Raw genomic sequence first — 25,381 nt, 5'->3', positions numbered from 1 at the left:
CCTACGTGTTGCAGCACTAAAAACTATTATCCTACGTGTTGCAGCATTAAAAACTATTGTCCTACGTGTTGCAGCATTAAAAACTATTAACCTACGTGTTGCAGCATTAAAAACTATTGTCCTACGTGTTGCAGCATTAAAAACTATTATCCTACGTGTTGCAGCACTAAAAACTATTATCCTACGTGTTGCAGCATTAAAAACTATTATCTAACGTGTTTCAACACTAAAAACTATTATCTAATGTGTTGCAGCATTAAAAACTATTATCCTACGTGTTGCAGCATTAAAAACTATTATCCTAAGTGTTGCAGCATTAAAAACTATTATCCTACGTGTTGCAGCGTTAAAAACTATTATCTAACGTGTTTCAGCACTAAAAACTATTATCTAATGTGTTGCAGCATTAAAAACTATTATCTAATGTGTTGCAGCACTAAAAACTATTATCTAACGTGTTTCAGCACTAAAAACTATTATCTAACGTGTTGCAGCATTAAAAACTATTATCCTACGTGTTGCAGCACTAAAAACTATTATCCTACGTGTTGCAGCACTAAAAACTATTATCTAACGTGTTGCAGCATTAAAAACTATTATCCTACGTGTTGCAGCACTAAAAACTATTATCCTACGTGTTGCAGCACTAAAAACTATTATCCTACGTGTTGCAGCACTAAAAACTATTATCTAACGTGTTGCAGCATTAAAAACTATTATCCTACGTGTTGCAGCATTAAAAACTATTATCTAACGTGTTGCAGCATTAAAAACTATTATCCTACGTGTTGCAGCATTAAAAACTATTATCCTACGTGTTGCAGCATTAAAAACTATTATCCTACGTGTTGCAGCATTAAAAACTATTATCTAATGTGTTGCAGCATTAAAAACTATTATCTAACGTGTTGCAGCATTAAAAACTATTATCCTACGTGTTGCAGCATTAAAAACTATTGTCCTACGTGTTGCAGCATTAAAAACTAGTGTCCTACGTGTTGCAGCACTAAAAACTATGATCTAATGTGTTGCAGCACTAAAAACTATTATCCTACGTGTTGCAGCATAAAAAACTATTGTCCTACAAGTTGCAGCATTAAAAACTATTGTCCTATGTGTTGCAGCACTAAAAACTATTATCCTACATGTTGCAGCAGTAAAAACTATTATCTAATGTGTTGCAGCATTAAAAACTATTGTCCTACGTGTTGCAGCACTAAAAACTATTATCTAACGTGTTGCAGCATTAAAAACTATTATCTAATGTGTTGCAGCATTAAAAACTATTGTCCTACGTGTTGCAGCACTAAAAACTATTATCCTACATGTTGCAGCAGTAAAAACTATTATCTAATGTGTTGCAGCATTAAAAACTATTGTCCTACGTGTTGCAGCACTAAAAACTATTATCCTACATGTTGCAGCAGTAAAAACTATTATCTAATGTGTTGCAGCATTAAAAACCATTGTCCTACGTGTTGCAGCACTAAAAACTATTATCTAACGTGTTGCAGCATTAAAAACTATTATCCTACGTGTTGCAGCACTAAAAACTATTATCCTACGTGTTGCAGCATTAAAAACTATTATCCTACGAGTTGCAGCATTAAAAACTATTGTCCTACGGGTTGCAGCATTAAAAACTATTATCCTACGAGTTGCAGCATTAAAAACTATTGTCCTACGTGTTGCAGCATTAAAAACTATTATCCTACGTGTTGCAGCACTAAAAACTATTATCCTACGTGTTGCAGCACTAAAAACTATTATCTAACGTGTTGCAGCACTAAAAACTATTATCTAACGTGTTGCAGCACTAAAAACTATTATCCTACGTGTTGCAGCATTAAAAACTATTATCCTACGTGTTGCAGCACTAAAAACTATTATCTAACGTGTTGCAGCATTAAAAACTATTATCCTACGTGTTGCAGCATTAAAAACTATTATCCTACGTGTTGCAGCATTAAAAACTATTATCTAACGTGTTGCAGCGTTAAAAACTATTATGTAACGTGTTGCAGCATTAAAAACTATTATCCTACGTGTTGCAGCATTAAAAACTATTATCCTACGCGTTGCAGCACTAAAAACTATTATCTAACGTGTTGCAGCACTAAAAACTATTATCTAACGTGTTGCAGCACTAAAAACTATTATCCTACGTGTTGCAGCATTAAAAACTATTATCCTACGTGTTGCAGCACTAAAAACTATTATCTAACGTGTTGCAGCATTAAAAACTATTATCCTACGTGTTGCAGCATTAAAAACTATTATCTAACGTGTTGCAGCATTAAAAACTATTTCCTACGTGTTGCAGCACTAAAAACTATTATCTAACGTGTTGCAGCATTAAAAACTATTATCCTACGTGTTGCAGCATTAAAAACTATTATCCTACGTGTTGCAGCATTAAAAACTATTATCTAACGTGTTGCAGCACTAAAAACTATTATCTAACGTGTTGCAGCGCTAAAAACTATTATCCTACGTGTTGCAGCATTAAAAACTATTATCCTACGTGTTGCAGCACTAAAAACTATTATCTAACGTGTTGCAGCATTAAAAACTATTATCCTACGTGTTGCAGCATTAAAAACTATTATCCTACGTGTTGCAGCATTAAAAACTATTATCTAACGTGTTGCAGCACTAAAAACTATTATCTAATGTGTTGCAGCACTAAAAACTATTATCTAACGTGTTGCAGCATTAAAAACTATTATCTAACGTGTTGCAGCGTTAAAAACTATTATGTAACGTGTTGCAGCATTAAAAACTATTGTCCTACGTGTTGCAGCATTAAAAACTATTGTCCTACGTGTTGCAGCACTAAAAACTATTATCCTACGTGTTGCAGCAGAAAAACTATTATCTAACGTGTTGCATCATTAAAAACTATTATCCTACGTGTTGCAGCACTAAAAACTATTATCCTACGTGTTGCAGCATTAAAAACTATTATCTAACGTGTTGCAGCAGTAAAAACTATTATCCTACGTGTTGCAGCATTAAAAACTATTTTCTAACGTGTTGCAGCAGTAAAAACTATTATCTAACGTGTTGCAGCATTAAAAACTATTGTCCTACGTGTTGCAGCATTAAAAACTATTATCTAACGTGTTGCAGCGTTAAAAACTATTATGTAATGTGTTGCAGCATTAAAAACTATTATCCTACGTGTTGCAGCACTAAAAACTATTATCCTACGTGTTGCAGCACTAAAAACTATTATCTAACGTGTTGCAGCATTAAAAACTATTATCCTACGTGTTGCAGCATTAAAAACTATTATCCTACGTGTTGCAGCATTAAAAACTATTATCTAACGTGTTGCAGCACTAAAAACTATTATCTAATGTGTTGCAGCACTAAAAACTATTATCTAACGTGTTGCAGCATTAAAAACTATTATCTAACGTGTTGCAGCGTTAAAAACTATTATGTAACGTGTTGCAGCATTAAAAACTATTGTCCTACGTGTTGCAGCATTAAAAACTATTGTCCTACGTGTTGCAGCACTAAAAACTATTATCCTACGTGTTGCAGCAGAAAAACTATTATCTAACGTGTTGCAGCATTAAAAACTATTATCCTACGTGTTGCAGCACTAAAAACTATTATCCTACGTGTTGCAGCATTAAAAACTATTATCTAACGTGTTGCAGCAGTAAAAACTATTATCCTACGTGTTGCAGCATTAAAAACTATTATCTAACGTGTTGCAGCAGTAAAAACTATTATCTAACGTGTTGCAGCATTAAAAACTATTGTCCTACGTGTTGCAGCACTAAAAACTATTATCCTACGTGTTGCAGCATTAAAAACTATTGTCCTACGTGTTGCAGCATTAAAAACTATTGTCCTACGTGTTGCAGCAGTAAAAACTATTATCTAACGTGTTGCAGCATTAAAAACTATTTAACAAAAACTTCTACCTGTACAATCTCTGTGACTAATTACTTCTGGCAGATGATAGCGCTTCATGTTGCACACATATCGCGGCAAACTATCTTTCTACTGCTGTCTGTGCCTTCCTTAATTGCCTCTGATGGGATGATAATTAAAAAAAATATATATATATATTGAATTGAAACAAGGCTAAAGCCTCCAACAACACGGTTGATATTTCATCCTCAGAAAATGATGAAAGATAATAACCTGGTCCGCCACCTGGATGCATGTGAGACGATGGGTAACGCTACGACCATCTGCTCCGACAAGACTGGCACGTTGACCACCAACCGCATGACGGCCGTGGCGTGCTACGTGGGGGACGTCCACTACAAGGAGATACCAGACCCTGGACTTCTGTCTGTTAAGTCTCTGGATATCCTTGTCAACGCCATCTCCCTCAACAGCGCATACACCACCAAGATACTGGTAAGAACCTGTCACACTTATATACTCTGCTAACAGGATACTGAGATATTACACCAACTACATACTGAGATACTGAGATATTACACCAACTACATACTGAGATATTACACCATGAACATACTGAGATACTGAGATATTACACCAACTACATACTGAGATACTGAGATATTACACCAACTACATACTGAGATATTACACCAACTACACACTGAGATACTGAGATATTACACCAACTACATACTGAGATACTGAGATATTACACCAAATACATACTGAGATATTACACCATGAACATACTGAGATACTGAGATATTACACCAACTACATACTGAGATACTGAGATATTACACCAACTACATACTGAGATATTACACCATTAACATACTGAGATACTGAGATATTACACCAACTACATACTGAGATACTGAGATATTACACCAACTACACACTGAGATATTACACCAACTACATACTGAGATATTACACCAACAAGATACTGAGATACTGAGATATTACACCAACTACATACTGAGATACTGAGATATTACACCAACTACATACTGAGATATTACACCATTAACATACTGAGATACTGAGATATTACACCAAATACATACTGAGATACTGAGATATTACACCAACTACATACTTAGATATTACACCAACTACACACTGAGATACTGAGATATTACACCAACTACATACTGAGATATTACACCAACTACATACTGAGATATTACACCAACTACATACTGAGATATTACACCAACTACACACTGAGATACTGAGATATTACACCAACTACACACAGATATTACACCAACTACATACTGAGATACTGAGATATTACACCAACTACACACTGAGATACTGAGATATTACACCAACTACATACTGAGATATTACACCAACTACATACTGAGATATTACACCAACAAGATACTGGTAAGATACAAGATACACCTGAAAAAAATGGACCCCCTAAAACACCTGAAATCCACTGAACCTCCTGAAACACCTAGAAGTGTGTTTTGCAGTAGAAGTGCAGTAGCAGTGTAGTAGTGTGCAGTAGAAGTGTAGTGTGCAGTAGAAGTGCAGTAGTGCGCAATAGAAGTGCAGTAGTGTGCAGTAGAAGTGCAGTAGCAGTATAGTAGTGGGCAGTAGAAGTGTAGTGTGCAGTAGAAGTGCAGTAGTGCGCAATAGAAGTGCAGTAGTGTGCAGTAGAAGTGCAGTTGAAGTGTAGTAGTGTGCAGTAGAAGTGTAGTGTGCAGTAGAAGTGCAGTAGTGCGCAGTAGAAGTGCAGTAGTGTGCAGTAGAAGTGCAGTAGCTGTGTAGTAGTGTGCAGTAGAAGTGTAGTAGTGTGCAGTAGAAATGCAGTAGAAGTGCAGTAGTGTAGTAGAAGTGCAGTAGTGTAGTAGAAATGCAGTAGTGTGCAGTAGAAGTGTAGTAGTGTACAGTAGTGTAGTAGAAGTCTAGTAGTGTGCAGTAGTGTAGTAGAAGTCTAGTAGTGTGCAGTAGTGTAGTAGAAGTGCAGTAGTGTGCAGTAGAAGTGTAGTAGTGTGCAGTAGAAGTGCAGTAGTGTAGTAGAAGTCTAGTAGTGTACAGTAGTGTAGTAGAAGTGCAGTAGTGTACCACCAGGCAGACTCTTTATAATATCGTCTACTGTAGAGTCTGGTCACAGCTGGACTGGAGCTATAATGTAATGCTGTAAAGAAACCTTGTTTAACTACCGCAGGGCAACAACACTGGAACACCAAAACCACACAGCTAATTCCACATAGCTAATTCCACATAGCTAATTCCACACAGCTAATTCCACATAGCTAATTCCAAACCAGCATCCCTTAACGTAGTGCAAATTAAGAGCTGTACATTCATTAAACAGAATCTGATTAAAACATCAATGTATGTACAGTACCAGTCAAAAGTTTGGACACACCTACTCATTCCAGGGTTTTTCTTTATTTGTACTATTGTCTACATTGTAGAATAATAGTGAAGACATCAAAAATATGTTTTACAATGTAGAAAATAGTAAAAAAAAAAAATATATATATATAAATAAAAACCCTTGAATAAGTAGATGTGTCCAAACTTTTGACTGGTTCTGTTTATCTTAATGAGAACGGACCCCAGAGCATCCGGGTTCAGAATAGAGTAATCTGTAAGGTCCATGATGCACCTTAACTATCCCCAACATGGGACGTGCCCTAAATCTACCGGCTGAGAACTTGTGTTGATTGGAAAATGCCATGTTGCAGTGGATATTTTAGTATTTGTGTGTGTGTGTGTGTGTGTGTGTGTGTGTGTGTGTGTGTCTGTGTGTGTCTGTGTGTGTGTGTGTGTGTGTGTGTGTGTGTGTGTGTGTGTGTGTGTGTGTGTGTATTGGGGCATGTTTGATTAGGTGTGTGTGTGTGTTGAGGCCTGTTTGATGAGGTGTGTGTGTGTGTGTGTTGAGGCCTGTTTGATGAGGAGTGTGTGTGTGTGTGTGTTTGATTAGGTGTGTGTGTGTGTGTGTGTTGAGGCCTATTTGATGAGGTGTGTGTGTGTGTGTGTGTGTGTGTGTGTGTGTGTGTGTGTGTGTGTGTGTGTGTGTGTGTGTGTGTGTGTGTGTGTGTGTGTGTGTGTGTGTGTGTGTGTGTGTGTGTGTCGAGCTGTTTGTATTGAAGCTTGTTTGATTCCAAAGCCCCAGCACATCCAGCTGGTTTTAGACAGCTTGTTTGTCCAGGTAGGACTGTGCTGCTATCTGATTGGTCCAAGTAAACTGGACGTGGCCGTTAGATTGGCTCTCCTGACTCCCAGAGCTCTGTCTGTGTCTGAGGGAGTAATCCTCTTCCTGGCATCTCTAGAAACACCTGTTTTTATTACTACCTGCATGTCTACCTCTTCCTCTACTGTATTTATTTATTTATTTTGCTCCTTTGCACCCCAGTATTTCTACTTTGCACACTCATCTACTGTCAAATCTACCATTCCAGTGTTTTACTTGCTATATTGTATTTACTTTGCCACCATGGCCTATTTATTGCCTTTACCTCCCTTATCTCACCTCATTTGCTCACATTGTATATAGACTTATTTTTCTACTGTATTGTTGACTGTATGTTTGTTTTACTCCATGTGTAACTCTGTGTTGTTATATGTGTCGAACTGCTGTGCTTTATCTTGGCCAGGTCGCAGTTGTAAATGAGAACTTGTTCTCAACTTGCCTACCTGGTTAAATAAAGGTGAAATAAAATAAATGTCCACAAAGGCCTAGAAGCCTAGGAAATTTGAATTGACCATACAACCTTCCTCAATGGACTGGATACGGGATAAGAGACAGATCAACAGATCGTGATTCTATTTAAAGCATCTGAAAGTGTAACCTTCTTAACCCCAAAAAACCCAACCGCCATTGACCAATCAAAAGATATCGAGTTTACAGTAAACTTTACCACCAGGCCCAATCTTAACAGGGTGCCACAGCATTTAAAGGCTTGTATTGGGGATGAGACCAATGTAAATAAGACACAATTCCTGAGGGGACAATCAAAACCCCCTTTGAATAGAGTAATTTAAAATTCACGCTGTACAGAGATACAAGTTACCACAGAGATCATATATACATATAGATAGCTTCGGAGATCCTCTTTAGGGGGCAAGTTTCAGATAGATACCAGACATTGATATTATAGTATTATTCTGTCACGTTCAATAGTCAGTCCTCTGGATACTGTAACAGAGAGATAGTCAGTCCTCTGGATACTGTAACAGAGAGATAGTCAGTCCTCTGGATACTGTAACAGAGAGATAGTCAGTCCTCTGGATACTGTAACAGAGAGATAGTCAGTCCTCTGGATACTGTAACAGAGATATAGTCAGTCCTCTGGATACTGTAACAGAGAGATAGTCAGTCCTCTGGATACTGTAACAGAGAGAGATAGTCAGTCCTCTGGATACTGTAACAGAGAGAGATAGTCAGTCCTCTGGATACTGTAACAGAGAGATAGTCAGTCCTCTGGATACTGTAACAGAGAGATAGTCAGTCCTCTGGATACTGTAACAGAGAGATAGTCAGTCCTCTGGATACTGTAACAGAGATATAGTCAGTCCTCTGGATACTGTAACAGAGAGATAGTCAGTCCTCTGGATACTGTAACAGAGAGATAGTCAGTCCTCTGGATACTGTAACAGAGAGATAGTCAGTCCTCTGGATACTGTAACAGAGAGATAGTCAGTCCTCTGGATACTGTAACAGAGATATAGGCAGTCCTCTGGATACTGTAACAGAGAGATAGTCAGTCCTCTGGATACTGTAACAGAGATATAGTCAGTCCTCTGGATACTGTAACAGAGATACATTCAATAGTCAGTCCTCTGGATACTGGAACAGAGATATAGTCAGTCCTCTGGATACTGTAACAGAGAGATAGTCAGTCCTCTGGATACTGTAACAGAGAGATAGTCAGTCCTCTGGATACTGTAACAGAGAGATAGTCAGTCCTCTGGATACTGTAACAGAGAGATAGTCAGTCCTCTGGATACTGTAACAGAGAGATAGTCAGTCCTCTGGATACTGTAACAGAGAGATAGTCAGTCCTCTGGATACCGTAACAGAGAGATAGTCAGTCCTCTGGATACTGTAACAGAGATACATTCAATAGTCAGTCCTCTGGATACTGTAACAGAGATATAGTCAGTCCTCTGGATACTGTAACAGAGAGATAGTCAGTCCTCTGGATACTGTAACAGAGAGATAGTCAGTCCTCTGGATACTGTAACAGAGAGATAGTCAGTCCTCTGGATACTGTAACAGAGAGATAGTCAGTCCTCTGGATACTGTAACAGAGAGATAGTCAGTCCTCTGGATACTGTAACAGAGAGATAGTCAGTCCTCTGGATACTGTAACAGAGATATAGTCAGTCCTCTGGATACTGTAACAGAGAGATAGTCAGTCCTCTGGATACTGTAACAGAGATATAGTCAGTCCTCTGGATACTGTAACAGAGAGATAGTCAGTCCTCTGGATACTGTAACAGAGATATAGTCAGTCCTCTGGATACTGTAACAGAGAGATAGTCAGTCCTCTGGATACTGTAACAGAGAGATAGTCAGTCCTCTGGATACTGTAACAGAGAGATTGTCAGTCCTGTGGATACTGTAACAGAGAGATAGTCAGTCCTCTGGATACTGTAACAGAGAGATACAGGGCTGACTATTCCTTGGGCGTTGTCTTGAGCCATTTTCCCGGCAGCTCCAGGTGACCGAAAGCCGAGCCTACACATACAAAGTCAAAAATCTGTTTCCTACTTTTTTTTTGCCTCCTGTCTTTTCTCTGTAGCTGCACACACAGCGTGGCACCATATTGGTACCCTTTGCCCTACATAGTGGGAGAAGGGAGAGAGATAAAGTTTAAAATGAATGGAACAGGGAATAGGATGCCGTTTGGTAGGTTGTCCTCAAGCAGAACCGAGGTCGATCAGATAGCAGATGAAAAGTAGACAGTCTCCTTGAATACATTTTTTTTTTTAATGTAATAGTCACATGCTTCGTAAAAACTGAACCAGTTGAAAATATAACGCAATCATATATCCCCTCCATACAGAATACTACTGGTATTGTATTAACTGAAAACAGTTGAAATTAACAAAGCACTATTTCATTTCTACCAACGGTTGTATAAATCAAAAACGTATTTTACTGAGAAAGACTTAAAAAAAAAAAAAAAAAAAAAAAATCTATTTTAAGTTACCAAAGTTGCACGATGAGCCTAAATCCCAATTTGGATAAACCGATCTCAATGCAGGAAATCCATAATGCCATTTTAGAGCTACAAAAATTCAAAATACACCTGGGAACGAGAAATCTTTCTGATTGAGAGGGGATCAAATAGTTATTTCCCTCATTAAAATGCAAATCATTCTATAACATTTTTGACATGGGTTTTTCAGGATTTTTTTTTGTCTGTTATTCTGTCTCTCACTGTTCAAATAAACCTACCATTAAAATTATAGACTGATCATTTCTTTGTCATACAAAATCAGCAGGGGATCAAATATTTTTTTCCCTCACTGTATACGAAATATACAAGATATACAAAAAGCGCACAGAGAAACATCCATTATTGCTTATACGTATACCATGAGAACATTTCCTCAGAATAAATAAAGACATGATTCGAAGAGTGAGGAGGTAGAGACACCACTAGATGGGGTGTATCGAACACAAGAGGAAATATATATATATATATATATACCATTTACAGAAAATACTTCGATAACAATTCTTCATTCATGCCTGATGGGTGGAGAGTTTTTAAATAGAACATCCACCTGCATTCTGTCTGGAGAAGACTTGATTCAAGATGGCCACCCCTACGTGAAGGTTGTATCTGCTGTATAGCACAGGAGGAAATCAAATCAAATCCAATTTTATTAGTCACATGCGCCGAATACAACAGGTACACCCCATCTAGTGGGGTCTCTACCTCCTCACTCTTACCTTAGAGTGAAATGCTTTACTTACGAGCCCCTAACCGACAGTACAGTTTAAAAAAAATACGGATAAGAATAAGAGATAAAAGTAACAAGTGATTAAAGAGCAGCAGTAAAAAATTACAATATATACAGGGGGGTGCCGTTTAGTTGAGGTAGTATGTACATGTAGGTAGAGTTAATTAAAGTGATTATGCATAAATGACAACAGAGAGTAGCAGTGGTGTGGAGAGGGGAGGGAGTGGAGCAATGCGAGTAGTCTGGGTAGCTATTTGACTAGATGTTCAGGAGTCTTATGGCTTGGGGGTAGAAGCTGTTTAGAAGCCTCTTGGACCTAGACTTGGTGCTCCATTACAGCTCGCCGTGTGGTAGCAGAGAGAACAGTCTATGGAAGACACTGGGTCTATGGAAGAGACTGGCTCTACGGAAGAGACTGGCTCTACGGAAGAGACTGGCTCTACGGAAGAGACTGGCTCTACGGAAGAGACTGGCTCTACGGAAGAGCCTGGCTCTACGGAAAAGACTGGCTCTATGTGTAACCGATGTGAGATGGCCCTTGCGTTGAAAGGGCCGCGGCTTTTGTGGCGCGATGGGTAACGATGCTTCGTGGGGTGTCAGTTGTTGATGTGTGCAAGAGTCCCTGGTTCGAGCCCGGGTTGGGGCGAAGAGAGGGACGGAACCTACACCGTTACATATGGAAAAGACTGGTTGACCGGTCTCTGAGAAATGACATGCAAGACAGGATTTAGGTTCATTTTTAGGTTCATTTCTCCTCACTGCACTCTTAGTGTTCTATAATACATGTTCCTCCTGTCTACTGGTTCGGCCCATGTATTGCTTATTGCATCGACAAGAGCTCAGGTATATGACGTTAGGAGAGCCGCGTGTGAATAACTGTTTGATAGTGTTTGATTGTATGCCAGTGTCCGAGCTGCTGAATAGGCTCACTTTGTTACAGGAATCACATACATGTATAGTACAACTTCAGCAGTGATAGAAACCAATCACCTGGTCCAGTCTTCCGTCATTTCATTTAAGGGGGATGGGTATGAGTGTCCGTCTCGAACAATGAAGTGCCCTGATATTCCTGGACCTGCCGTGTGAAAAGAGAAGAGGGTCAGAGGAAAAAAAAACGTTTTTTTTTTGACAAGCAGGATTTAGTCATGAAACACATTCCGATGTTTCGTAATAACTCTCATGATGTCATCGCTCTAGTCTTGATGTGATGTCATCGCTCAAAGGACAATATGTAGAGGTACAGACTCATGAATGTTTTTGTTTCATTTTTTATTTTATTTTTACTTTTATCCCTTCTGGTAGAGCTGCCATCAATGGGAAGTACTCTACTGAGAGCATCATCAAGCCATTTTGTGTGTGTGGGGGGGGGGGGGTTAGTTTGAAGTTACTGTCTTGGAGTGAACGAAAAAACAGGGGAAAATATGTTACTTATAATATGTAATTAATACTAATCATGTGCATTGGTACAACATAATTGATACAAAATCATTATACCAATCTGTAATATATAATTTTATACAAATGATGTACACAATGAGAAACTGCTGGCAATTTTCATCATGACTCCAACTTTACCATTATTCATGATATCAATTAACTATTTATTGTCTTGTTCTTCAAATTTCGTTGCAGTCCTCCCATACAGTACATGCAACATTTGTATTTAGAATTTTTGTTAGGATGAAATTTTGATATGAAAAGAAACGAAAGTATAGAAATGCCTTTGAGACAAAATAGCACGAGAAAGAGAGCATGTCATGTGTTGCTGTTGTTGTTGTTTGGTTAGTGTGATATGTTGTCATGTGTTGGAGAGGAGTCGTAGATTATTCTTTTTACAATTCGTCAAGCTCTGTTAAGTTGGTTGTTGATCATTACTAGACAGCCATGATCAAGTCTTGCCATAGATTTTCAAGCTGGATTTAAGTCAAAACTGTAACTTGGCCACTCAGGAACATTCACTGTCTTCTTGGTAAGTAACTCCAGTGTAGATTTGACCTTGTGTTTTAGGTTATTGTCCCGCTGAAAGGTGAATTTGTCTCCCAGTGTCTGTTGGAAAGCAGACACTTTTTATCGTAAAAAAAAAATAATCCTTAGTCCTTTCTGATGACAAGCATACCCATAACATGATACAGCCACCACCATGCTTGAAAATATGAAGAGTGGTACTCAGTGAAGTGTTGTTGGATTTGCCCCAAACATAATGATTTGTATTTAGGACAGAAAGTTCGGGCTGCAGTTTTACTTGAGTTCCTTATTGCAAACAGGATGCATGTTTTCAAGTATTTTTATTCTGTAAAGGCTTCCTTCTTTTCACTCTGTCAATTCGGTTATTATTGTGGAGTAAATACAATGTTGTTGATCCTTCCTCAGTTTCTCTGTTTTAAAGTAAAGAGAAAAAAAGGGTGTCTGTCAAATGTGTGCCTGTGTGAACGTGTTATGTGTGAGTGAGTGTGTGTATGAGTGAGTGTGTGTGTGGGTGTTGGAGTGTCAGTGTAAGTATGTGTGAGTGTGTGTGTAGAGTCCAGTGTGTGTGTGCATAGAGTCAAAAGAGTTAGTGCAAAAAGGGTCAATAAAGATAGTCCGGGTAGCTATTTGGTTAACTACAGTATTTAAGAGTCTTATGGCTTTGGGGGTAGAAGCTGTTCAGTTGCCTTTTGATCCAGACTTTAATGCAGGGAAACTTAAATCAGTTCTACCAAATCTCTATCAACATGTTCAATGTGCTACCAGAGGGAAAAAAATTCTAGATCACCTGTACTCCACACACAGAGACGCTTACAAAGCTCTCCCTCGCCCTCCATTTGGTAAATCTGACCACAACTCTCTCCTCCTGATTCCTGCTTACAAGCAAAAATTTAAGCAGGAAGCACCAGTGACTCGATCTAAAAAAAAGTGGTCAGAGGAAGCAGATGCTAAACTACAGGACTGTTTTGCTACCACAGACTGGAACATGTTCCAGGATTCTTGAGGAGTACACCACATCAGTCACTGGCTTTATCAATAAGTGCATTGAGGACGTCGTCCCCACAGTGACTGTACGTACATACCCCAACCAGAAGCCATGGATTACAGGCAACATTCGCACTGAGCTAAAGGGTAGAGCTGCCGCTTTCAAGGTGCGGGACGCTAACCCGGAAGCTTACAAGAAATCCCGCTATGCCCTGCGACGAACCATCAAACAGGCAAAGCGTCAATACGGACTAAGATTGAATCATACTACACCGGCTCTGACGCTTGTCGGATGTGGCAGGGCTTGCAAACTATTATAGACTACAAAGGGAAGCACAGCTGCAAGCTGCCCAGTGACACGAGCCTACCAGACAGCCATCTATTGTATTTCATGAACTTGTGTGTGTGTGTTGCCTACCCTCACCACCTGGGGGTGGCCCGTCAGGAAGTCCAGGATCCAGTTTCAGAGGGAGGTGTTCAGTACCAGGGACCTTAGCTTAGTGATGAATTTTGAGGGCACTATGGTGTTGAATGTTGAGCCGTAGTCAATGAACAACATTCTTACGTAGGTGTTCCTTTTGTCCAGGTGAGAAAGGACAGTGTGAAGTGCAATAGAGATTGCATCATCGTGGATCTGTTTGAGCGGTAGGCGAATTGGAGTGGGTCCAGGGTTTCTAGGATGATGGTGTTGATGTGATGTGATGTCTTATCAAAGCAGTTCATGGCTACAGATGTGTGTGCTACGGGGCGGTAGTCATTTAGACAGGTTACTTTGGCGTTATTGGGCACAGGGACTATAATGGTCTACTTAAAACATGTAGGTATTATAGATTGGGTCAGGGAGAGGTTGAAAATGTTAGTGAAGACACTTGCCAGCTGGTCAGCGCATGCTGTGAGTACGCGTCCTGGTAATCTGTCTGGCCCTGTGGCCTTGTGAATGTTGACCTGTTTAAAGGTCCTCCATATGGAGCCCAGCCACTACAGAGAAGCGCTAGCAGCATCCAAGATGCATCAGAATTTGACAACAGAGCTTGCCTCGGAACAAGCTAGCCTCGGAACAAGCTAACCTCGGAACAAGCTAGCTTCGGAACGAGCTAACCTCAGATACGAGCTAACCTCAGAACGAGCTAGCCTCAGAACGAGCTAGCCTCAGAACGAGCTAACCTCAGATCGAGCTAACCTCAGATCGAGCTAACCTCAGAACGAGCTAGCCTCAGAACGAGCTAGCCCCAGAACGAGCTAGCCCCAGAACGAGCTAGCCTCAGAACGAGCTAGCCTCAGAACGAGCTAACCTCAGAACGAGCTAGCCCCATAACGAGCTAACCTCAGAACGAGCTAACCTCAGAACGAGCTAGCCTCAGAACGAGCTAGCCCCAGAACGAGCTAGACTCATAACGAGCTAACCTCAGAACGAGCTAGCCTCAGAACGAGCTAGCCTCAGAACGAGCTAGCCTCATAACGAGCTAGCCTCAGAACGAGCTAACCTCAGAACAAGCTAACCTCAGAACAAGCTAGCACAGTGTACATTTTAGGACACCCGTAGCCTCGTCTAGGGGTGGTAGGTAGCCTAGTGGTTAGAGTGTTGGACTAGTAACCAAAAGGTTGCAAGATCAAATCCCTGAGCTGGCAAGGTAAAAATCTGTCATTCTGCCCCTGAACAAGGCAGTTAACCCACTGTTCCTAGGCTGTCATTGAAAAATAAAAAAAAGTTGTTCTTAACTGACTTGCCTAGTTAAATAAAAGGTAAAATAATTGTTTTTATCTAGGAACCTCAGAACTCCAAGCTGCACTTCTACCAGGCCTTAGAACTTTGCACCTTAAAACTCGGCTAGCGTGGTGTACATTGTAGGAAGTCCTCAGCCTAAGAACGTCATACTGCAGGCCCTCTGAGGCGTCCTCCCATTCAAACTGGCTCTCATGAGCTGAGAAATAAATATCTCAACTTGCATACCAACTCTAGTCTTCCTGGACTGCCAGAGAAGGCTTTTATAGCAGTATTATTTTCCCTCCTAGTTAACGAACGGCGACGGGAGTCAGCCAGCAGGGACCTAACTATTGTTCTGTGCCCACATAAAATGTCTCCATCCCCCAGAAGTCTATGCTTCCCCCAGCCTGCCCAGCACCACCCTCTGTTCTGTTCTGTTCCTTCATCCGATGAAGCCTCTGCTTCCCTAACAACAGGAGTAATCCATCCCCCAGAGGCCTCTGTTGCTCTGTTCTGTTATGTCCTTTCATACAATTCCATCCCCCAGAAGTCTCTGCTTTCCCTCAGCCTAGCCAGTACTACAGGAAGACCATCTTTATAACAGGATATTATGTAATTACTGGTGTAACTATGACTTAAAACACCTTCAAAATCAGCCTGAAAAAAGTTGTGAGTGGTGATTGATATGTAGAGTACGTACGTCATTCCCCCCATCCCAAATATCTCAACTAATTAAAGAAATACAGTAAAGTATTCCTCAGAAAAAAAACATCCTCTTCTCATCGTAGGAAGTTGCCTTACATTTGTATTTCCCCCGCTTCCTGTTGTGTAAGAATGGGGTTCTAGTAAACTAAGTGTACGTCCCAAATGACACCCTATTACATTTATAGTACGGTACTATTGACCAGAGCCTTATGAGCCCTGGTCAAAAGTAGTGCACCAAATAGGGAATAGGGTGTCATTTGGGACGTAGTCTTAGTTTACTAGCCTCCTGTTGTCGTGACAAACACACTCTCCATTCTGAGCTCGGTATCAGCTTCCTGAAATAGAACCTAGGGGGGTTCCCAAAAGTTGCATCCCAAATGTTACTGTATTCCCAATAGGGTGCTCTGGGTCCTGGTCAAAAGTAGTGCACTACATAGAGAATAGGATTACATTTGGGATGTAGACTGTGTTGTCCTGTATTGTTCTAGGTGGTATACTGAAACTCTGTTGTCCTGTCTCAGTGCTGACTACCTCCATACCAGACAGGCTGTCTCAGTGCTGTGACCTCATCCATACCAGACAGGCTGTCTCAGTGCTGTGACTACCTCCATACCAGACAGGCTGTCTCAGTGCTGTGACCTCATCCATACCAGACAGGCTGTCTCAGTGCTGTGACTACCTCCATACCAGACAGGCTGTCTCAGTGCTGTGACCTCATCCATACCAGACAGGCTGTCTCAGTGCTGTGACTACCTCCATACCAGACAGGCTGTCTCAGTGCTGTGACCTCATCCATACCAGACAGGCTGTCTCAGTGCTGTGACTACATCCGTACCAGACAGGCTGTCTCAGTGCTGTGACTACATCCGTACCAGACAGGCTGTCTCAGTGCTGTGACTACCTCCATACCAGACAGGCTGTCTCAGTGCTGTGACTACCTCCATACCAGACAGGCTGTCTCAGTGCTGTGACCTCATCCCCACCAGACAGGCTGTCTCAGTGCTGTGACTACATCCGTACCAGACAGGCTGTCTCAGTGCTGTGACCTCATCCATACCAGACAGGCTGTCTCAGTGCTGTGACTACCTCCATACCAGACAGGCTGTCTCAGTGCTGTGACCTCATCCATACCAGACAGGCTGTCTCAGTGCTGTGACTACCTCCATACCAGACAGGCTGTCTCAGTGCTGTGACTACATCCGTACCAGACAGGCTGTCTCAGTGCTGTGACATCATCCATACCAGACAGGCTGTCTCAGTGCTGTGACCTCATCCATACCAGACAGGCTGTCTCAGTGCTGTGACCTCATCCATACCAGACAGGCTGTCTCAGTGCTGTGACCTCATCCATACCAGACAGGCTGTCTCAGTGCTGTGACCTCATCCGTACCAGACAGGCTGTCTCAGTGCTGTGACTACATCCATACCAGACAGACTGTCTCAGTGCTGTGACTACATCCATACCAGACAGGCTGTCTCAGTGCTGTGACTACATCCATACCAGACAGACTGTCTCAGTGCTGTGACTACCTCCGTACCAGACAGGCTGTCTCAGTGCTGTGACCTCATCCATACCAGACAGGCTGTCTCAGTGCTGTGACTACCTCCGTACCAGACAGACTGTCTCAGTGCTGTGACTACATCCATACCAGACAGGCTGTCTCAGTGCTGTGACCTCATCCATACCAGACAGGCTGTCTCAGTGCTGTGACTACCTCCATACCAGACAGGCTGTCTCAGTGCTGTGACTACCTCCGTACCAGACAGGCTGTCTCAGTGCTGTGACTACCTCCATACCAGACAGGCTGTCTCAGTGCTGTGACCTCATCCATACCAGACAGGCTGTCTCAGTGCTGTGACTACATCCGTACCAGACAGGCTGTCAGAAGCTAGCGAGGTCACGTCAAGAGAGAGCAGACCAACTGATTCCCTGGAGAGAGAGATGTGTCATGAATATGGTCTCGTTTGTCTCTATCTTGAACAAGGATGCGTCAATGATAAAATGTCGCCGGTAGGATATGATGAACTTTAAAACCCAAGGGGAAAATGGTCTTAGACACTGTATATTACACGCTCAACATCAAATCAAATGTTATTGGACACACACACACACACACACACACACACACACACACACACACACACACACACACACACACACACACTTACTTAGCAGATGTTATTGCGGGTTTCGCAAAATGCTTGATACATACATTACACGTTACCCTTATCATACACATTGTACACCATTTATGGTGACTGGTCATCTTCTAGTGGTCCCGTGTGGCTCAGTTGGTTAGAGCATGGTGTTTGCAACGCCAGGGTAGTGGGTTCGATTCCCATGGGGGGACCAGTACGAAAAAAAAAATGTTTTAATGAAATGTATGCATTCACTACTGTAAGTCGCTCTGCATAAGAGCGTCTGCTAAATGACTAAAATGTATAAATGTAGTGGGAAGAGAAACCCTGAGTTGGTGCTTGTTTCCTGGCCATTTCCCCAGATGAATAACGCTTGTGTTGTAACACTCGTACTAGATCTCACGCCAGGTGTGTTTGGGGACAGTGCTTACTGTAGGAGCTGATGTCAAATATTGTGGACCACACATATCAACTGTAGGGTTTCAAAGGGTTTTGTTTCAAGTTGGATTTGTGTTTGTTGACAGCCCAATTAAATATCAACCTTAAATTGGACGTTAATCTGACATCTTTATCTCGTTAGAGAGGCATGGTTTTGTCTAGAGATTTACATAATCTGTAGTTGGAGAGAAGACTGAAGGAGAGAGGGGGGCAGAGAGAGAAATCGAGAGAGAGAGAGAGAGAAAGACAGTTATATAAAACATTAAAGTTGTCAGCCAACACCAGTGGTGTGATATGGACTGTAAACTCTCCCTTCACACGTTCTCTCCACGACAAGCCAGAGCAGACACACACAACTAAAAATCAAGGAACCAAAGCTGATTGAAGTACTAATTTTATACCTTTATATAATTGCTGTGTCTCAGAAATAAAAGTTTAGATTTGTTCTTAAAGGGGTACAAACACTTGTCATTTTGTACCTTTAATTATAGGTACAGTACATCATTTCCCACTTAAGGGATGGAAAGCGACAGAAAGAGCAAAATATACCTCAAAAAAGCCGATAGTATACCATAGGGGATAGTAAAGGTACACATTTGCCTTTTTAGGGTTTCACCACAAATCAAGGACCACAAATCAAGGAGTCACTTTAATCATGGAACACTGGTCACTTTAATCATGGAACACTGGTCATTCTAATAATGGAACACTGGTCACTTTAATCATGGAACACTGGTCACTTTAACCATGGAACACTGGTCACTTTAATCATGGAACACTGGTCATTCTAATAATGGAACACTGGTCACTTTAACCATGGAACACTGGTCACTTTAACCATGGAACACTGGTCACTTTAATCATGGAACACTGGTCATTCTAATAATGGAACACTGGTCACTTTAACCATGGAACACTGGTCACTTTAATCATGGAACACTGGTCACTTTAATCATGGAACACTGGTCACTTTAATCATGGAACACTGGCCCCTTTAATAATGGAACACTGGTCACTTTAATCATGGAACACTGGTCACTTTAATCATGGAACACTGGTCACTTTAATCATGGAACACTGGTCACTTTAATCATGGAACACTGGCCCCTTTAATAATGGAACACTGGTCACTTTAATCATGGAACACTGGTCACTTTAATCATGGAACACTGGTCACTTTAATCATGGAACACTGGCCCCTTTAATAATGGAACACTGGTCACTTTAACCATGGAACACTGGTCACTTTAATCATGGAACACTGGTCACTTTAACCATGGAACACTGGTCCCTTTAATCATGGAACACTGGCCACTTTAATCATGGAACACTGATCACTTTAATCATGGAACACTGGTCACTCTAATAATGGAACACTGGTCATTCTAATAATGGAACACTGGCCACTTTAACCATGGAACACTGGTCATTCTAATAATGGAACACTGGCCACTTTAACCATGGAACACTGGTCACTTTAATCATGGAACACTGGCCACTTTAACCATGGAACACTGGCCACTTTAATCATGGAACACTGGTCACTTTAACCATGGAACACTGGCCACTTTAATCATGGAACACTGGTCACTTTAATCATGGAACACTGGCCCCTTTAATAATGGAACACTGGTCACTTTAACCATGGAGCACTGGTCACTTTAACCATGGAACACTGGCCACTTTAACCATGGAGCACTGGCCACTTTAACCATGGAACACTGGCCACTTTAATCATGGAACACTGGCCCCTTTAATCATGGAACACTGGTCACTTTAATCATGGAACACTGGCCCCTTTAATAATGGAACACTGGTCACTTTAACCATGGAACACTGGTCACTTTAACCATGGAACACTGGCCACTTTAATTATGAACACTGGTCACTTTAAATATGTTTACATATTGTTTTACCCATTTCATATGTACAGTGCCTTCAGAAAGTATTCAGACCCCTAGACTTGTTCCACATTTTGTTACGTTACAGCCTTATTCTAAAGTAGAGTAAAATTCCAATTCAATTGTCTGTCTATCTGCCTGCCTGTCTGCCTGTCTACCTGCCCGTCTGCCTGCCTGTTTGCCTGCCTGTCTGTCTGCCTGACTGTCTGCCTACCTGCCTGTCTGCCTGTCTGTCTGCCTGTCTGTCTGCCTGTCTGCCTGTCTGCATGTCTGTGTTTCTAGCTGTCAACAGGAGCCTGCATGCTTGTTTCAAACATAGAGGTGAGGAAGAGAGACTTGGGTGTCCACAGTTAGTGTAGCCTAGTGACAGACACAGTAAAGAACCCACATTCCAAATGGGTTCTAGAATGAGCACAGCAGCTCGGGCACTATGATTGACGAAAGCTTTTAAACGTGAAGAATGGTTCTTTAGAGACAGACAGACGGGGGGCATAGAGAGAGAGAGACCGTTTCATCACAATGCAGAGGACTGTGTCATCTCTGACAGCGGCTTCTCACTGATAGACTTGTACTGCTGATAATGGCTGGAGAAGACACAACCAGAAGCTCCCTCTTCACATTGGAATGACATGACACACACACACACACACACACACACACACACACACACAGCGAGGCTATGCAGAAGTAGAGATCAGAACAGTCTGAAGGACTGAGATACAGTGACAGCATTTGAGATGAGGGTATGTGATGCTGTCGCTCGTCTTTGTTATAGCTAGCTAATGATAGGATAAGGAGGTCCGTTTAACGTCCCATCCAAAAGACGGCACCGTACGCGCACGGCAATGTCCCCTTCGATGCCCTGGGGCATTCGGATCTCCTTTCATTATACATTTACCCCTTTTTCATTATATCCAATTGGTAGTTACAGTCTTGTGTCATCGCTGCAACTCCCCTACGGATTCGGGAGAGGCGAAGGTCGAGAGCCATGCTTCCTCCAAAACACAACCCTGCCGAGCCAAGCTCTTCTTGGCTCACTGCTTCGCTTAACCCGGATGCCAAAACACACCGTCCAGCTGGAGATCGAAGTCAGCTTGCAACACGCCCGCCTATCCACAAGGAGTTACTAGACCACGATGGGACATGGAAATCCCGGTCGGCCAAACAGTCCCCCCTAACCAGGACAACGCTGGGACAATTGTGCTTCACTTCATGGGTCTCCCGGTCAAGACCGGCTGCGACATAGCCTAGGATGAAACTCGGGTCTGTAATGCATTGCAATGCATTGCCTTAGACCGCTGATCCACTCGGAAGGCCGGAGCTCCTTAGACCAGATGAAAGAGTGGCCTCTACTGGCCCTCCAACACCACTTCCAGCAGCATCTGGTCTCCCATCCAGGGACCAATCCTGCTTAGCCTCAGAGGCAAGCCAGCGGTGGGATGCAGGGTGGTATGCTGCTGGTAAATGTTTTAGTTTAAGGGTAAGTTTTAGAATATAATATCTGAGTGAGAGTGACTAACAAATTTCAACCATGATTAGTACAAGTTTAGATAGCTGGCTAGACTAATTTATCTAAAAACTGTTGGCTGACATGGCTAGTTGTGTGACTGTCAGTGACTGACAGAACAAGAGAAAAAACTGCTGATACACAAACAAATTTCAAAAAATGTCACCTTGTGTATTCTACTGTTCTAACTCTCAACAGGAAGTTGAGACGACGACTGAGTCTCCCCCCCAAAAATAAATATATATATATATATTTTTGGAAATTGCTCCGCGGACCTACAGTAAACACACAGAGTTATACCTACAGTAAACACACAGTTATACCTCAGTAAACACACAGAGTTATACCTACAGTGAACACAGAGTTATACCTACAGTGAACACAGAGTTATACCTACAGTGAACACAGAGTTATTCCTACAGTAAACACACAGAGTTATACCTACAGTAAACACACAGAGTTATACCTACAGTAAACACACAGAGTTATACCTACAGTGAACACAGAGTTATACCTACAGTGAACACAGAGTTATTCCTACAGTAAACACACAGAGTTATACCTACAGTAAACACACAGAGTTATACCTACAGTAAACACAGACTTATACCTACAGTAAACACAGAGTTATACCTCAGTAAACACACAGAGTTATACCTACAGTAAACACACAGACTTATACCTACAGTAAACACAGAGTTATACCTCAGTAAACACACAGAGTTATACCTACAGTAAACACACAGAGTTATACCTCAGTAAACACACAGAGTTATACCTACAGTAAACACACAGAGTTATACCTACAGTAAACACACAGTTATACCTACAGTAAACACGCAGAGTTATACCTACAGTAAACACAGAGTTATACCTACAGTAAACACACAGTTATACCTACAGTAAACACACAGTTATACCTCAGTAAACACACAGAGTTATACCTACAGTAAACACACAGAGTTATACTTACAGTAAACACAGAGTTATACCTCAGTAAACACACAGTTATACCTCAGTAAACACACAGTTATACCTCAGTAAACACACAGAGTTATACCTCAGTAAACACACAGAGTTATACCTACAGTAAACACACAGAGTTATACCTACAGTAAACACACAGAGTTATACCTCAGTAAACACACAGAGTTATACCTACAGTAAACACACAGAGTTATACTTACAGTAAACACAGAGTTATACCTCAGTAAACACACAGTTATACCTCAGTAAACACACAGAGTTATACCTACAGTAAACACACAGAGTTATACCTACAGTAAACACACAGTTATACCTACAGTAAACACGCAGAGTTATACCTACAGTAAACACGCAGAGTTATACCTACAGTAAACACAGAGTTATACCTACAGTAAACACACAGTTATACCTACAGTAAACACACAGTTATACCTCAGTAAACACACAGAGTTATACCTCAGTAAACACACAGTTATACCTACAGTAAACACACAGAGTTATACCTACAGTAAACACACAGAGTTATACCTCAGTAAACACACAGAGTTATACCTACAGTAAACACACAGAGTTATACCTACAGTAAACACACAGAGTTATACTTACAGTAAACACAGAGTTATACCTCAGTAAACACACAGTTATACCTCAGTAAACACAGAGTTATACCTACAGTAAACACACAGAGTTATACATACAGTAAACACACAGAGTTATACCTCAGTAAACACACAGAGTTATACCTACAGTAAACACACAGAGTTATACTTACAGTAAACACACAGAGTTATACTTACAGTAAACACAGAGTTATACCTCAGTAAACACACAGTTATACCTCAGTAAACACAGAGTTATACCTACAGTAAACACACAGAGTTATACCTACAGTAAACACACAGAGTTATACCTCAGTAAACACACAGAGTTATACTTACAGTAAACACAGAGTTATACCTCAGTAAACACACAGTTATACCTCAGTAAACACACAGTTATACCTCAGTAAACACAGAGTTATACCTCAGTAAACACACAGAGTTATACCTACAGTAAACACACAGAGTTATACCTACAGTAAACACAGAGTTATACCTCAGTAAACACACATAGTTATACCTACAGTAAACACACAGTTATACCTCAGTAAACACACAGAGTTAAACCTACAGTAAACACACAGAGTTATACCTACAGTAAACACACAGAGTTATACCTACAGTAAACACACAGAGTTATACCTACAGTAAACACACAGAGTTATACTTACAGTAAACACACAGAGTTATACTTACAGTAAACACAGAGTTATACCTCAGTAAACACACAGTTATACCTCAGTAAACACAGAGTTATACCTACAGTAAACACACAGAGTTATACTTACAGTAAACACAGAGTTATACCTCAGTAAACACAGAGTTATACCTCAGTAAACACACAGTTATACCTCAGTAAACACAGAGTTATACCTACAGTAAACACACAGAGTTATACTTACAGTAAACACAGTTATACCTCAGTAAACACACAGTTATACCTCAGTAAACACACAGAGTTATACCTACAGTAAACACACAGTTATACCTACAGTAAACACACAGAGTTATACCTACAGTAAACACACAGAGTTATACCTACAGTAAACACACAGAGTTATACCTACAGTAAACACACAGAGTTATACCTACAGTAAACTCACAGAGTTATACCTACAGTAAACACACAGAGTTATACTTACAGTAAACACAGAGTTATACCTCAGTAAACACAGAGTTATACCTCAGTAAACACAGAGTTATACCTACAGTAAACACACAGAGTTATACTTACAGTAAACACAGAGTTATACCTCAGTAAACACAGAGTTATACCTCAGTAAACACACAGTTATACCTCAGTAAACACAGAGTTATACCTACAGTAAACACACAGAGTTATACTTACAGTAAACACAGAGTTATACCTCAGTAAACACACAGTTATACCTCAGTAAACACACAGAGTTATACCTACAGTAAACACACAGAGTTATACCTACAGTAAACATTTGACCTATTCCATATTTTGTTTGTTTGTTTTTAAAACAGATTATTTATCACTGGCCTACACACAATACCCCGTAATGTCAAAGTGGAGTTATGTTTTTCGAACTGAAATGTCTTCAGT

At 40.9% G+C, this 25,381-nt stretch overlaps 1 protein-coding gene across 8 annotated transcripts in view; it reads left to right on the top strand.

The window, feature by feature from the left end:
* Positions 1-25,381, top strand: part of atp2b2 (ATPase plasma membrane Ca2+ transporting 2) — a 193,599-nt gene that overhangs the window by 112,573 nt on the left and 55,645 nt on the right. For all 8 annotated transcript variants that reach the window (XM_082967729.1, XM_045705371.2, XM_045705369.2 and 5 more), the window contains one exon: positions 4,144-4,386. In XM_082967729.1, the coding sequence (XP_082823855.1) occupies positions 4,144-4,386 (243 nt within the window). The remainder of the gene's footprint in view (positions 1-4,143; positions 4,387-25,381) is intronic.

This window comes from Salmo salar, chromosome 22 (assembly GCF_965601325.2).
Source record: "Salmo salar chromosome 22, fSalSal1, whole genome shotgun sequence".
NCBI classification, from domain to species: Eukaryota; Metazoa; Chordata; class Actinopteri; order Salmoniformes; family Salmonidae; genus Salmo; species Salmo salar.
Note: the sequence above shows the minus strand (reverse complement) of the source record. Positions and strands in the feature narration are given on the sequence as shown.